A 14276-nucleotide genomic window follows, 5' to 3' on the forward strand; every position below is an offset into this window, starting at 1 on the left:
AAATATTATTTTCCTGTTCTAGTAATTGATACTAGCTGAATCCAAATCTGACTGGCTGTCATAATTTTGAAGAGTGTTGTTTAAACCCCACTAGTGCATAATTTTCCTAATTGTAAGTTATTTTTTTCTGGTGAGAAGCATATTCTCAGAGAGCCTTCTTTAAACGCGAAATTAGAATGGTCAATCGTGTGTTGAATCTGGGTGAGATACAACAAGTTGTGCTGTGATGGAGATGTTGAAGTGCTCAGTAAGAGGTAGCCGTGATGTGGTGAGCCAGTGCGTACCCTGCCTGGAGCAGCATGGCTCTCCCACACTGAGGCCGTGGCTTTCCTGTAGATGCCTGAGCTGTTACTAGGTGAGTCCCCTAGAGTTTTTTCTCTCAACCCACATGTGACCCTGATGCTTTTGGAGTGGGGTGCTTTGTTTCAGGGGGTGTGTTGGACTTGTAACCTGTTCCCTTTGCAGGGGACAAGGTAGCCTAAACCAATTCATTCATGTGACATGAAGATTCATGAGTTTTTCTGCAGTTTCTGGAACAGAAAGCCTCAGCTTACTGCAGCACAAAGAAGACCTGTAGCTGTATTCATGCTAGCAGGCCTTGATGTTTCTGTAGAGCTTTACTGGAGCTGCCAGCAAGTGCAAGAGTCTGTCCTTGCGAGATGAATTGCAGCTTGAGTCTGGTGTTGGGAAGGAAGAAGCAAAGAAAGCAGCAGATTTTCCATAGGCTTAAGTCAAATGAGAATCATTATTTACCTTTGCATTGGTTTCAACTATTTTTTTTTTGATCTCTTGCCTCTATCACTGATATCTGGAAACATAACCGAAGTTTTTGAATTCTTCAGCTTAAAGTATGTATTTCCAGATCTGTATTTTAAATTTGTCTGTTTCTTCCTGGCTATTTGCAATTAGGATAGCCTTAAGAATATCGTGAGTGTCGCACACTCATTAGTTACATAGCAAAGCTTTCCCTGTGGTGACTTTTCTGCTTTGTCTATTAACTTTGCTACAGTCATTACACTGTTTTTTAGAGCTGCTGGCAGCAGAGATTAATCAGACAGTGAATTTTAAGCTGCAGTTCAAAAATGAGTAAAACCAACTTCCTCAGAAGTGTTCCTTCCGAGTGAAACTTCAGAGTAGGTCCCATAAGTTTTCTGGAAGAGGTAAAAAGCCTGTTCTGCAATTCTGGAGAAGTACAATTCAGCCCTTGGCTGAAAACAGCTGAAGATAAGAACGGAACGCTCTATGTGTGAATGAGACTGGTTTCACCGTAAGACATGGTGCTTATTTCAGTCTAGGACTTCGTACTTCCTACATCACTCCTCTGTGAACCAGCCATAGTATACATGGTGTCTGAAAACGGTGAAGTAGTAAAGGTGAAGATGTTAGTCATACGTAGATGAGATGTACAGTAAGATATAGAGGATGTTGCTTTATTACAGTACTGGTTAGAGCATCTGGTGGAGACCAGGGCTGAATTTGTATGTGGCCTGAAATACACAGCGTGCACAATAAAGAAATCTGAATGTCCAAATAGCCATTTCAAGATTCAGAGGGACAGTAGCATGGAGGTCTTGTTACGTTGCCTTGCCTTATGTTCCACGTTTATTTAGGCTCCTGTACCATACTCGGTGCCTGCTCCTGCTGCTTCTTTTAAACTTGCTTACAGTTAAGGAGAGGAATTTTGTGTCATGTGGTAATACCCAAATCAGGAAAACTGGTTAGTGGAACAATTCATCTGCATCATTGTACTAATTCTACATAATATCCACCAACCTAGTCTGGGAGGTTTTTTACCTGCTGTCCTAAAATACTGTGTTTGGGTGCTTATACATAGGAGTGAAGAACAGGAAAAAGTCTGAAGAGTAAAGTTGTGGTATGTATTTCAATATAGTGTGTGAAGTAGTATATGTTTCAAGTCAAGTTTAGTGTTAAAATGGAACTTTAAATCTCTGTGAACAAATTTAGTGAAGTGACTTTTGAAACACGAGGCATTTCATAAGTGGAGTTATTTTTCAAAGCCTTAAATTTAAATCTCTAGAATGGTTATTTAACCAGGGTTATGGCTATCAGTTGTAATCAATTTGTAATCAAATTGTTTTCAGGGAAGACTTGAGGAGTGGAGTAGTTTCATTTCATCAGAGGTGTGCCTTGCCTTCCTGCTCACCTTCCCTTGGGAATGGTGGTTTGAGGCAACAAGCTAAGAAAGAAAAGTTACCCAGCCAATACTGCTCAGAAATTGCATAGGTTTGTGGGTGTTTCAAAGTAGGAAATGGTTCCTTGTGTTGTCTGTGTACTTGTGACTTTGGTACCCGCTAAGAACTACCTCTGTGTGACCTCCACTTCTACTACTAGATTTTATTTTCTCTCACGTGAACAGAGATGGAATTAACGAATGACACACAGTAGGTGGTATGATGCACCCTTGCTTCTTGTGATTTCAGTACAAGAGCGTAAGATTAGTCATCATGGAAGCCTGTATCTATCTATAAGCTGTTGAATTGTTTATTGAAATTAAAGAATAGTTTAGTTGAGTGGGATTTTTAATCCATTAATTTTATTTCCTCTTCTGCTTAATTTACGAATGAAGGAAGAAGTGTGTTTAAAAAAAAAAAGTTTTACTCCTATGTGTAGCAAACAAAGTTCTAAACTTCCATGATGGCGTTTTCTGCCAAGCTTTATTTGGGGAATTCTTTTTAAGTGGGTACATGTTCTTTACAAGTGAATGTGCAGTTTTTAGAACTGAGACGGAGTTTTATGTGTGCTTCTTAGCATGAACTAAGTAATCACAATCTAAATCATATAAACACTAGTGTTGGCAATTGACCACCACCTCCCCACCATGTTTTACAGTGCAATTAGTCTTATTCCCAAAGATAGAGCATTTGTTCTTATCTTCAGTGGTTTTCAGCGGAGGGCTGAATTGCACTTCTCCAGAATTCCAGAACAGGCTTTTTACCTCTTCCAGAAAACTTATGGGCTCTACTCTGAAGTTTCACTCTACAGGAAAACTTTGAGGAAGTTGCTTTTACTTATTTTATAATGCCTGTTCTGGAACTTCTAACTGTTCAGCAGCTGGTCTTTCAAGTTCATTATCCTGCAAAGAGGAACTGGGAACAGAAATATCTGGAAGTAGAAACTATTCATTTTCACAGGAATAGGAAAGATTGGAGCAACTCATCAAAGTTTAGAGAATGATTGTAAAGCTGGCTCTGTGTAGGGGAAGCATGAAGCCGATGATTTTCAAACATGGTGCATTAATTTTTTTATTTTTTTATTTTTTAATTTTTTTTTTTACAGAGAACGGGCAAAACACTCTGAATTGGAAAATTTTCTATTTTTTTTTTATGTTGAAAGAATTCTAAACTTTAGCAAACAGGGGCTGCTTCTGTGAGACCCATAGTCAGTACCTACTGCAGTGGTTTAATAATGCTGTGAGGCCTCCAGGTGCTGTTGCTGTAAAAATAGTTACTGTGGTGCCTGTTGTGTCTTTATAACTTGAAATTGAGACATCTTTGCACTTAAGAGCAGCAGGGAATAGTTTCCAAACTGTGCTTATTCTGAATATTAAATAATAGATTTAATTGTAAATTTACATGTAGAAATTAATCAGAAGGAGATGGTTGAGAGAACGTGGTGTGCTGCCTGTGCTTGTTTATCTGAGAGGTGTTAGTGGCAGAACAGTGCACTCATCAGAATTTCAAGTAGTGAGACTGTATTATTTTCTGTATTTTAAGTGAATTGTGTCCAATATAGTATTACTAGCCAAGACAGTGATCTGTTCAAAAGTAGGCAGTGCGTTGGAACATAACGCTGCAGATAACGCTAGCAGTAGTGTTTTTGCCACAGAACTCTCAATCAACTTTTCTTTTAATTGCAGGGCTTTGTTTTTAAAATGTGGAGCTGTAACCCAATAGGATTACAACATATGCAATAGAACTGTTACTTTTCTCTTAAAGTTGGGTGTTTTTTTTTTTTTAAATAGTGGAAGTCAGCCTGTATACTGCGGTGAGATTTTTCAGATAATCAGAATGATAAGGGAGCACTTTGTTTCTTCAGCTTTCCTTTTAATTTTATCATAAGTTTGAAAAAATTCACCTTGGATTAGATTTTTCAGCACAACGTAAATAATTTTTATCTGCACCAGCTTTAGTCTTGGCTGTCAAACTGCCTATGGCCAGTTAACCCACAGGAAAGGAGTCTGTGGTACAACAGCTCCTACATTACTCTGCTTCCTTCCTCCCTCTTTGCTGCTGATTCCAAAAGCACAGTGGAGAAAAAAGGTACGTGCCAGCGTCCACAGGTACTACTGCTGATTCCTGGCTGCCATTTTGGTAACAGTAATTTATTCAAGATGGGTTTGCAACTCTGCCTCGTGACTTTCATTGCATGTGTCTTGGCTGGGGCAGCGAAGCTGACCGAGTATCGTTCGTGTTGTCCATGCGTAACTTCGTTAACAGGTGAAGAACACTTGCTAGAACTTGTTGCGTTGTAGCTGATGCGGTGAATAAAGGGAAAAGTTGGCAATCTGCTTCTCTTAAGAAACAAATAATAGCTCTGTCACTGTTAAAATAATACTTATGTGAAAAGTGTTATTCAGCTCTGCTGTTGCAGCTCAAATGCTAGCTTTAAGAGAGACACTTCTTGAGAAGATACTTTTACATTAACCATAGAAACTGCAATCCTTAATGGGAATTTAAATAAGAAACTGGTTTGTTAAAAATAATTTTTTTTTGTTCCTTTTAGAATAAAGGTTCTCTTCAGTTTGAAGACAAATGGGATTTCATGCGCCCTATCGTTCTGAAACTTCTTCGTCAGGAGTCTGTCACAAAACAGCAATGGTTTGATCTGTTTTCGTAAGTCTTTTTTTATTGTCTTGCATCCTTCTGCATAATGGGAATACAGTTATGGTACTACTTCTGACACAGAAGTCACATGTGACACAGACTGTGGGAACACACAGACAAAAGTACTAGTTTAACTTTTATGAAGTGGTAAGTGTGCCTACATCACTGTAAATGTACAAAAGCAGAGTTTTGCTGAGATTCAGATCTTTGCAAGCAGGATGAAGAAAGAACAGCAGAGCTTTTTGACTTCGGCTGGTCATAGTGAACAAGTTTTGTACATGCCCACAAACCTTTTGTTAGAATTAGAAGGTGTTGTTTACTGCTCTGGCAGCAAATTCATTTAAAGGCAGTTTGCAGACTCTTACATTATTCCGATTTGAATGGCTTTCTTCTAAAATAACTTCAGAATGCTACTGAAGTAGCAGGGTAATGCAGTTTAACTGGTATAATTTGAATAGTTTTATACCCTAAGATATATAAGATTTTTCAGACAGCATTTGCATTATTGTACTTTCTAAAAACCATGCCATTTTCCTCCTTAGAAAAAGCCAGAAGTTGCTTCCTGTTAGGTGATGATTTTTTTCTTAAAATACATCGTGTGACCTTTGCCTACATAATATGGAAGTGAGTTACAACGTACATATCAAAAGTATATCTAAAAATAATCTTTTTCTCAACATAGTTACTTTCCTTCAAATATGGTTGTAGCTCCAATCTGTGATCTCTCCTGCTTTTTGAAATCTCTCATAAAAGTGTTTTTTAGTTAACTGCAGTTGTTGGCAGTCTGTATCTTTATTGCTCTTTTCAATGAGGACAGTGCAGTGATTCTTTCTACACCCATCTTACTGCACCTGTTACACTTTTCTGCCAACCAAAAGGAAAGGTAGTTTATCATGTAATGAGAAATATCTCACCATGTGTCCACTATAGTTGCCAGAAACATGGTATAGTTAAGGTACAAATTCAGTTCTGAATCATTGCTTTAATTTTTAATAACTAGTTCAGTAATTCTGCATTGGTATTGAAATTTTCCATTTATTTTCTTGTAGCTGAATTATTGAATAGAATTTAAGTAACTTCATGGTTAAATAAAGGGTGTTGAGGGAAAGGATCCCACTCTCCTAGGTTCCTGTTTTTGGAGAGTGCTCTTTCTTAATAAAATCTCAAAATCTGTAGGTGTCTTCTACCTGCCCTTTGAGTATAATTATCCAGTATTGCTTTTTCTGCTACTGTCAGGAAGCAGTGGCATTCTAAATACAGTGACACCTTTTCTGCATGTGACAGTTGTGTAAGTCTGACAGGTTAGGTAGAGCTCTGTAAAGCCTGAGCTAGCACCTTTGATCTGTGTCAAGGGAACTTTTTACCTTTTAAGTTATGTCTTTTCTGTCAAACTAGAAAAGATGCTTTTGTATTGAAATAACTGTATTGATTGAATAGGAACAAAGTCATACCTTTAGATTATATAGTTGCTTTCTTGCAAAGATGTGGCCCGTTACGAAAAGGAGGAAGAACCACCAGAGGAAAGTAATGACAAAAAAAGGCTTGCTAGGCCACGTTATAGATGACATATGGTTAGAGTGTAACTTGCTGTATTTGGTCTTTAGTGTGGAAAGAAAGTAGGAACTAAGTTACATTTGCTGGGCCGTCAGCTAGGAAAAGCAGGAATTTATCTGAATGTTGATTAAAGCTCATTAATAGAATTTTGCTTCGTGATGCTGTTTGGTAGCTTTTCTGCAGTAGGACTTAGCTTTAAAATGCTACCACTGTCATGAAATGTTTAAGTGGTCCTTATTAAACTAATTAAAACATCTTTTAAATTACCTGATGCCCCTGAGCTCAGATTTCTTACAAGGAAGGTCTGTTTCCTATGTAGCACAAGAATGTTGTAGTGCTTGGATTGTGAAACTGTGAGTGAAGGCTGCATGTTAATGAGAGTATTTTAGAACAATAGAGCCTGAGTAGTAATGCTTCTATGGGCAAGTGATTTCTGTCTTGGTCAAAGAAAAGCTTTAAAAATTGTTCTTAATGCAATAAGGATTATTGAATAGATACTGAAATCAAAATTGGCTTCTACATCTCGTTCTTGACCTTAGCCTTTTCCTAGGTAGGTTCTGCTGCTTGCTTCCCGGACTTCCTTATCGCTTCAGTCTCTTCTCCAAACGTGTTTTCTTGCGTATGTCACTGGGATCTAACCGTGTGTTGTTTGACAGCGATTGATCAAAAGTGTATTCATTTCTTAGATGTACTTAAATTATGACTGTTTAAACCTCATACATTACAGCATTAAACTTTGAGTAGCTGTACTAAAAGATGGATAAATTGTTTTCTAGAGATGTACATGCAGTTTGCTTGTGGGATGATAAAGGTCCAGCAAAAATCCATCAGGCTCTGAAGGAAGACATCCTTGATTTCATTAAACAGGCACAAGCAGTAAGTTCCTAACGTTTCATAATTTCTATTTGTATTGTTAGAAAAATAACCAAATAGTTCTGACTTTCACCGGATCTAAATGCGTTGCTTTTGTGTTTGAAACTCTGTGATGTTCTGGGGATCACCATTACGCTGTGAACTCTGTTGGCAAAAAGATGACTTAGCCTCGAGCATTTGCCTTGGCTCATTGTTTTCTCACAGTCCTTGAAACTGGGGTGGGCAATGATTTTTGTGTTATGTTGAAAAAACCCGAAACACACCATTATTTTTGTTTATCCAGCAGTATTTATGGAATCTTCTTCCACTCGAAAACTTCTTGAGGCAAAATTTTCTATAAGAAATTACTATCTGAAAAAAAATTTTGTTTGTCTAGCTTCAGTGCTGTGCTGATGTGTTTATGGATGGCTTTAAAACAAGCCACATGTATGGTGTAGTAGAAATACCCGTGCTATCCACTCAGCAACCTTAGCTGTCCACTCTTATGGGCTTCCCCCCAAATGACTGAAGTTGTCAATAGATTCAAAGAAAATTTTTGTGTTTGTAAAATGTATAGCAAAAGATGTTTTCTGGAATAAGGAATTTAAAAATGGGGGTGGTTGTGAAATTAAAAAAAATAAAAATCTCCTGACAGAGGTTTGTAAAGGAGAAAAGGAAAGTCTATAAAATCTTTCTTTAGTGAAGAGATTTACACCACTAAGGCTTTGTTTAAAGGAATAGTTTCTTACAGAGGCTTTTGTATAACCAGGCATATAAATGTTGATTTTTTTTTTTTATTTTTTTTTTTTTCTTTAAGTTCCATCAGCTTACTTACAGGCATAAATTCTGTGCTGAACTGAGGCCTTCAGTACAGTCTGCATTGGCTGTTGTTTGGGAGGCATCTTTTTAGGCTCTGTGATAGCCATTGGTAGTTGTGGTTTCCAGGCTTCAATAAAATACGCGTGTTAACTAGCTGTTTGGGTCTGATGAAAGGGTAGTAGATGCCATTGAGTTAAACTTTTCACTGTATAGAATGTAACATAGTCCTTACAGGTTTAATTTTAATTTTTTTTTAGATATGATTGTGCCAGTGCATGCCTTTTAGACCAAAGGTTTTAATCTTTTTGAATTGCAGATGGCTTAAAAGAAAAAAAAGAAATGGTTCACTTGGAAAATTTAAATTTAGTGACTACTTGCTTGCTGTTACCTTTCTTAACCCTTTAGAAGTGATCCGTATGCCATGGGCTGATAACTACTTCCCTAACTAAATGGCACTTACAATATGTAGACTTTCTTATTCTGATGTATCTGTATATTTGAATTTTATGTGGGGAGTTATTTTGGGGAGTTATTTTCAATGTAAGCAAAGCCAGCCCGTATTTTGTGCAGAAATTTGTTTTTAAATGACCTCCTCTTCTTCCCCCTCCTCCAGAGAGTGCTGAGTCATCAAGATGATACAGCTTTACTAAAAGCATATATAGTGGAGTGGCGCAAGTTCTTCACACAATGTGATATTTTGCCCAAGCCATTTTGTCAGTTAGAGATTACTTTAATGGGCAAGCAGGGCAGCAACAAGAAGTCTAATGTAGAAGACAGCATTGTTCGAAAGGTAAGAGATAGGTGTTAAGAGTTTTGTCGCACACTGTTCTGCCTACGGTGCTAGTGCAGAAGTGATTCTGTAGCTGAAGCTGAAATCGCACCGCTCATGTAATACAATGTATCGCTTTGCATCAGAACGATCCTTTTTTGGGTGGTTTTTTTTTTTTCCTTCTCTCCGTAGCAGTTTCACGCTGTTTCTCCAGTTTTGCTTTGGCTATTAACAGTTTCGGTCAGGTGATTAAAGCACTTCTTTGTTGGGCTTTCAGTATGTTTGGGGTTTGGGTTTTTTTGGGGCTTTTGGATATTTTTGTTTTTAATTATGACTTGAATCCTGGAGTGGGAGGCACTTGCAAATTCACCTACTGTTTCTATACTTGTAAGTAGCAAGTGTACTTGTATATGTAAGTGAGTAGGTTTTCTACTCCTAGTTTATTTCCCTAGGCCAAGATCTTAACTGGGGCACACCTCTGCATTTTTCAAATGACCAACTAAATACTGTCATCTTAAGTTCAATATGACTATTGATCTCCTGATTTCCCCTTTTCCCTCCAAACTGTCAGCTGTATCAATGAAAAGACCGGACATGTAGAATCTTGTGAATATGATCTTTTTACTATTTCATATCAAACACGTAAAGAAAGGTTAGGGTTTTGAGTATGGAGTGCTCAAGTGTTCCGAGTCCCATGAATAGTGGTCCTTGGAATTGTTTTAGTCTTTTATTACATTATATTATAATAATACTATATTATAATAATATTATAGTAATATTATTATAAGAAAAATGGAGCATATCAGTTGTAAACTGTGAAGTCCTTCAATTTAATGTCATTCATTATCCCTTTTCATTGCAGCAAGTATCTGTAGGGAAATGAAATTTCTTTAGCAATCTTTCATTTGGTGCTGAAGATCATTTTAACTGTACCCCAGTTTCCAGGGTGGGAAGAACAAAATAGTTTGGATGCATTACTTTGGGCAGGTTTTTTTCTTTGCCCTCCTGTTTTGACATCTGATGCTCTATACCTCTTGAAGAAAGGGAAGAGAACAGCAGCAAAGAGAGGATTCGCCACCTCAAGTTACCTTTTCTGTTTTCATTGTTTGTTGGAGAAAGCATGTGATCATATTAGGCTCTCCAAGATCTGGCAAACTTGAAGTCTTAACTCTGCTGTATGCAGAAGGCAGGAGGTCTAAGAAATGAAAGAAAAAACAAGGTGGAGTGAAGAAAGTAGTAAGGAGAAAGTTGGAGAAAGAGCTGGTGTCTAAGAATTCAGATTTTGTTCAGGACTGAAGCTGATGGAGATGTGTCTTATCTCTCAGGCAGTCCAGTTAGGGCCGTGTCATGATTGGGACATCAAAGCCCAGAGTCTCCAACCCATCTTCTTTCACATTCACTGCTGGAGGTCACTTCATGTTTCTGGCATCATTCTCTGTAGTTTTCTAAAAAGCACCTTGTGAAAACTTTTCCCATGCTTGGGAAGTTCTTCATGTAGTCACCCAGAATGGTATGTGTGTTTTCCTTCAAATACCTCCATAAAACTTATTTATCCATAATGTCTTAAAAGCAGTTCGACCATGACAAAGCTGTTAATGTGCCTGCCAGGTTGCTTGACATTATCTCACTGTTTACTTCTCCATTTTTTTTACTCGTTTCAGCTCTTGCAAATCAATTCTGTAATTGTACAGTGCAACCATAATGTGCATATCAATAACATTAAAATAATGAAAAAAGTAATTGAGGAAGCGTAATGAAATAAAGCTTTGCTTCTAAGAATGTTCCAGTGTTTTGAACAATTTCCTTCCAACACGTACGACTTCAGCGTCAGAAATGGATACTTGGCTGAAACTGAGAAACAGTTATGGAGAAGTTAAGAATGAAGGAGGGTAAACAACTCTCCAAAGGATATCTGACTTTTATTAGGTGCTTGCTGTGTTAAAATCTGAATCTTACAAAGCGAGAGTGGAATAAGACCATCGAATCTTTGCTATTATCTTTGCCGTATAACTGTGTGAGGTCATCCTAAGCTCTTTTTTAGTAAGCTTATTCACAATCATGAGGTGAAGTTTGAATTGGTGAATTTTATGATTCCAACCTGCTTTCCACTGCCAGTGTAGACTGACAGCTGGCATGCTTACGTTACATTAATAGCAGTTAAGAAGAAAGCTCAAACTTCCAGTATCTTCAAAGCAATGAAATGGCGTGAGTTGGATTTTTTTTTAAAAAAAATTATCTTTTAAGCTTTGGCATAATTTCACTGGGTATTCAGTGGCATATAGAAAGAGCCAGATCCAGTGTGTAAAGGCAAAAAAAAAATTACCACAGTAACTTGAATTTTAAAGCAAATTAATATTTTTAAACATGTAGCATGCTTCCAGTATTTACTGCTGAACAGTAGGTGGAGGTTAGGTGGGCATAAGCATGGCCTGGCCTGCCCCTGAGGTTTTTGTGTTGCTCAGCTGCAGCACATTGGCTGGTGATCAGGTGTAATGCGGTACCTTTGCAGCAGTGTCAGCAACAATCACCAAAAAAAATTTAAAAAATCACACAATGGAATATGAAGGGACCCTTTGAGTGATGAGGATTTTGTTAGGAGCCTCCATAACTAATTTTAAAACTTTGCAGTGCTTAGATGAGGTATAATTTTATAAATTATATATGCACTACTTGCGTATTGAACATGTTAGGCAAATCCCCAACCATCTTTTTTTTTTTTCTTTACATAGCTGTGATGTTAATTGAGATTTTGTTTTTGTTTAAGGCTGAGCCTGCCAAACAGAATTATATTTGGATGTTTCGCTCAAAAGTACCCCCTGAAATTGCAACTCCTGACACATTGCATTGCTGGAAAAGTTACTTGACTGATTACTGAGAACTGTAGAAATTATACAGAAATATGGAGTTAATATATGAATCAAATACAGCTTCCCCTAGCTGTCCAGTTCAGTAAAGCAGGCTTAGAATGTAAGCTGAATGTTACTTCTATAACAAGTTCAGACAAGATCAAGTTCTAAGGTTGCTGAACTGCTCTATATAACCCGAAAATGCCATTGTAAATGGTTCAATTTCTGTTTCTGATCTCTTGTGTTTCTTTGGCACAAACTTAGGTCTGCGTTTATCTTTCTAACAGGATTTTTTTTTCTTCCTGATACACAGCTCATGCTAGATACATGGAATGAATCCATATTTTCAAATATAAAGAATAGACTTCAGGACAGTGCAATGAAGCTCGTTCATGCTGAACGCTTAGGAGAAGCTTTTGACTCTCAGCTTGTTATTGGAGTTCGAGAATCATATGGTATGTCTTGCACAGCCCGATCTCTGTTGCCTCCTCACTTTAATAAATGAATTTTCGTCACACGAAGGTGACAGTTGTGATGGTAGGGTTGCTATGATTATTTCGGCATTTTGTATTGATTTGTTGTTGATATGTGATACCAATTAAATTCTGTTTAAAATCTTTAACTTCTGAGTGATTTAGTTGTGTATCAGTTATTGCAAAATCAGTGTTCTCAAAGAGCAGACTACTTTTTGACCTTTTAGGTTGCAGATACAACCTTATGGCTGTGCTCCTTTCCGTACCGTTTCTGACTCTTCAGACAGTTTGAAGAAATGCTAAACAGGCTGCATCTAAGACTCTGTCTTTTTCTTCTTTGCAAAACAGAGCTGTGTATCTGAAACTTCTGTGACATTTCGCCATTGCCTGCCTCTTCTTCAGAGCTCTGCAGCCTGATGAATTAAACTTGGCTAATACTCTCTCAGATGGCTTTATAGATGTACAGTCCAAAATGGTTTTTTAAAGTGTATTCCATTTAAGGACTTTGTTTATGTATATATTTATTTCTCTGAAACAGCTGAGAGGAAGGAAGGTGGAAACTTTTTTCTAAATAGTGCAAAGCACTGCTGGGTAGCAGCACTAAGCTTACTGTCTCCATTCTTGTAAAACAGAAACAACCCAATGCAAAAAAAAAAAAAATCTAAAATAAAGACACTGGGATTCTACGACCAATGTCTAAGAGCAGCTGTTTGCTCAGTCAGGTGAAGTGTTCATTTCAGGCGTTATGCTGTGCTTTTTGTTTTGGGTTTGTTTGGTGGTTGTTTTTGTTAGTTTGCTTTCTTTCCAATTTTGCAATTGTATCTGTATTTCTGGTTACCATGTTTGAATGTCCAAAATGCTGCAGGTAGGTACACAGTTCTTTCCAGTTCCCTATGGTTAACCTAAATGTTTTTGGAGCAAAGACTGGACAATTTTGATTACCTTTAGGGATCAGAGTGTATTTATAGGACATTTCAAATGGTTCAGTGCAACCTTTTAATACAAGACTCACTTTAATGAGAGAGATTATTATTAGGCACATAAGTTTCCAAGACTTGAGAGTAAGTTTGGGCTTTCTCTTTGCAGTTAACCTTTGTTCTAATCCTGAAGATAAACTTCAGATATATCGGGATAACTTTGAAAAGGCATATTTGGATTCAACAGAGAGATTTTATAGAACACAGGCTCCTTCTTATTTACAGCAAAACGGTGTACAGAATTATATGAAATATGTAAGTAAAAATTCTGTTATAACTTTGTTCTGAAAGTGTTAGTACTTAAAATGATTGCTGTTCTACTTTTGCACAGGCAGATGCTAAACTAAAAGAAGAAGAGAAAAGAGCACTACGATATTTAGAAACAAGGCGTGAATGTAACTCTGTAGAAGCAGTAAGTATAATGCGTAGAAAAATTGATGTATTTTAGATTTCTGTAGCATTATTACATTGCAGTTTTGGGGTTTGTGTGTTTTACAGTATTATCTGGTAGCAGTAGATTGATAGGAAACTATTGATTTTATCGTTTTTAATCATCCATTACATTTTTTTCTTGCAAAAAACTGTATTACTTTCCAATCTGGCAATTTACAATTTCTACAGATGTTTTTGTAGTAAATGTAGATCAAAAGTTCAGACTGAACGGCAGGTTTTGATTCAAGTTGATTTTTAGTCTTTCATTTTGAGTCAGATACGATTTTTTTTTTTCTATGCTTGACAGTTGATGAGAATGATGTTTGAAAATAAGCTGGCCCATCTAGTAGGTAAAGGGTTTCTCAGTGCTCAGTTAGAATACCTGAAGGAGTTATTGTTCATTGCAATCAAAAGAAGCAATAGAAACTGTTAAACATTCAAACTGTTCTGGATTTTCTCTTAGGCTGAAATATGGCCATTTAATATAAAGGATGTTTTTTCTTTTTTTCCTTCCCCTTCCCCCACTTGAGCTGCATTTTACACAGTTCAGATTCTGGAGGAAGATTTAACTGCAATGAATAGTTCATAATTATCTGTGTTGAGATTAGTTCAGGAAACAAGTTGTTTTAAATAAATACCCTTTAAATCTGAATTTCTGCAGTGGATCAAAATGTATTTTATGTCTTTTAAGTTGTAAATCATTTATGTTG

At 37.0% G+C, this 14276-nt stretch overlaps 1 protein-coding gene across 3 annotated transcripts in view; it reads left to right on the plus strand.

Annotated features, from left to right (window-relative positions):
- CUL5 (cullin 5) overlaps nt 1-14276 on the plus strand; it is a 32715-nt gene that overhangs the window by 2252 nt on the left and 16187 nt on the right. For all 3 annotated transcript variants that reach the window (XM_086476038.1, XM_086476044.1, XM_086476051.1), the window contains exons 2-7: nt 4744-4853; nt 7175-7274; nt 8683-8859; nt 11998-12139; nt 13244-13389; nt 13466-13546. In XM_086476038.1, coding sequence (XP_086332164.1) covers nt 4744-4853; nt 7175-7274; nt 8683-8859; nt 11998-12139; nt 13244-13389; nt 13466-13546 — 756 coding nt within the window. The remainder of the gene's footprint in view (nt 1-4743; nt 4854-7174; nt 7275-8682; nt 8860-11997; nt 12140-13243; nt 13390-13465; nt 13547-14276) is intronic.

This window comes from Leptosomus discolor, chromosome 1, assembly GCF_034619465.1.
Source record: "Leptosomus discolor isolate bLepDis1 chromosome 1, bLepDis1.hap2, whole genome shotgun sequence".
In the NCBI taxonomy this organism is placed as follows: domain Eukaryota; kingdom Metazoa; phylum Chordata; class Aves; order Leptosomiformes; family Leptosomidae; genus Leptosomus; species Leptosomus discolor.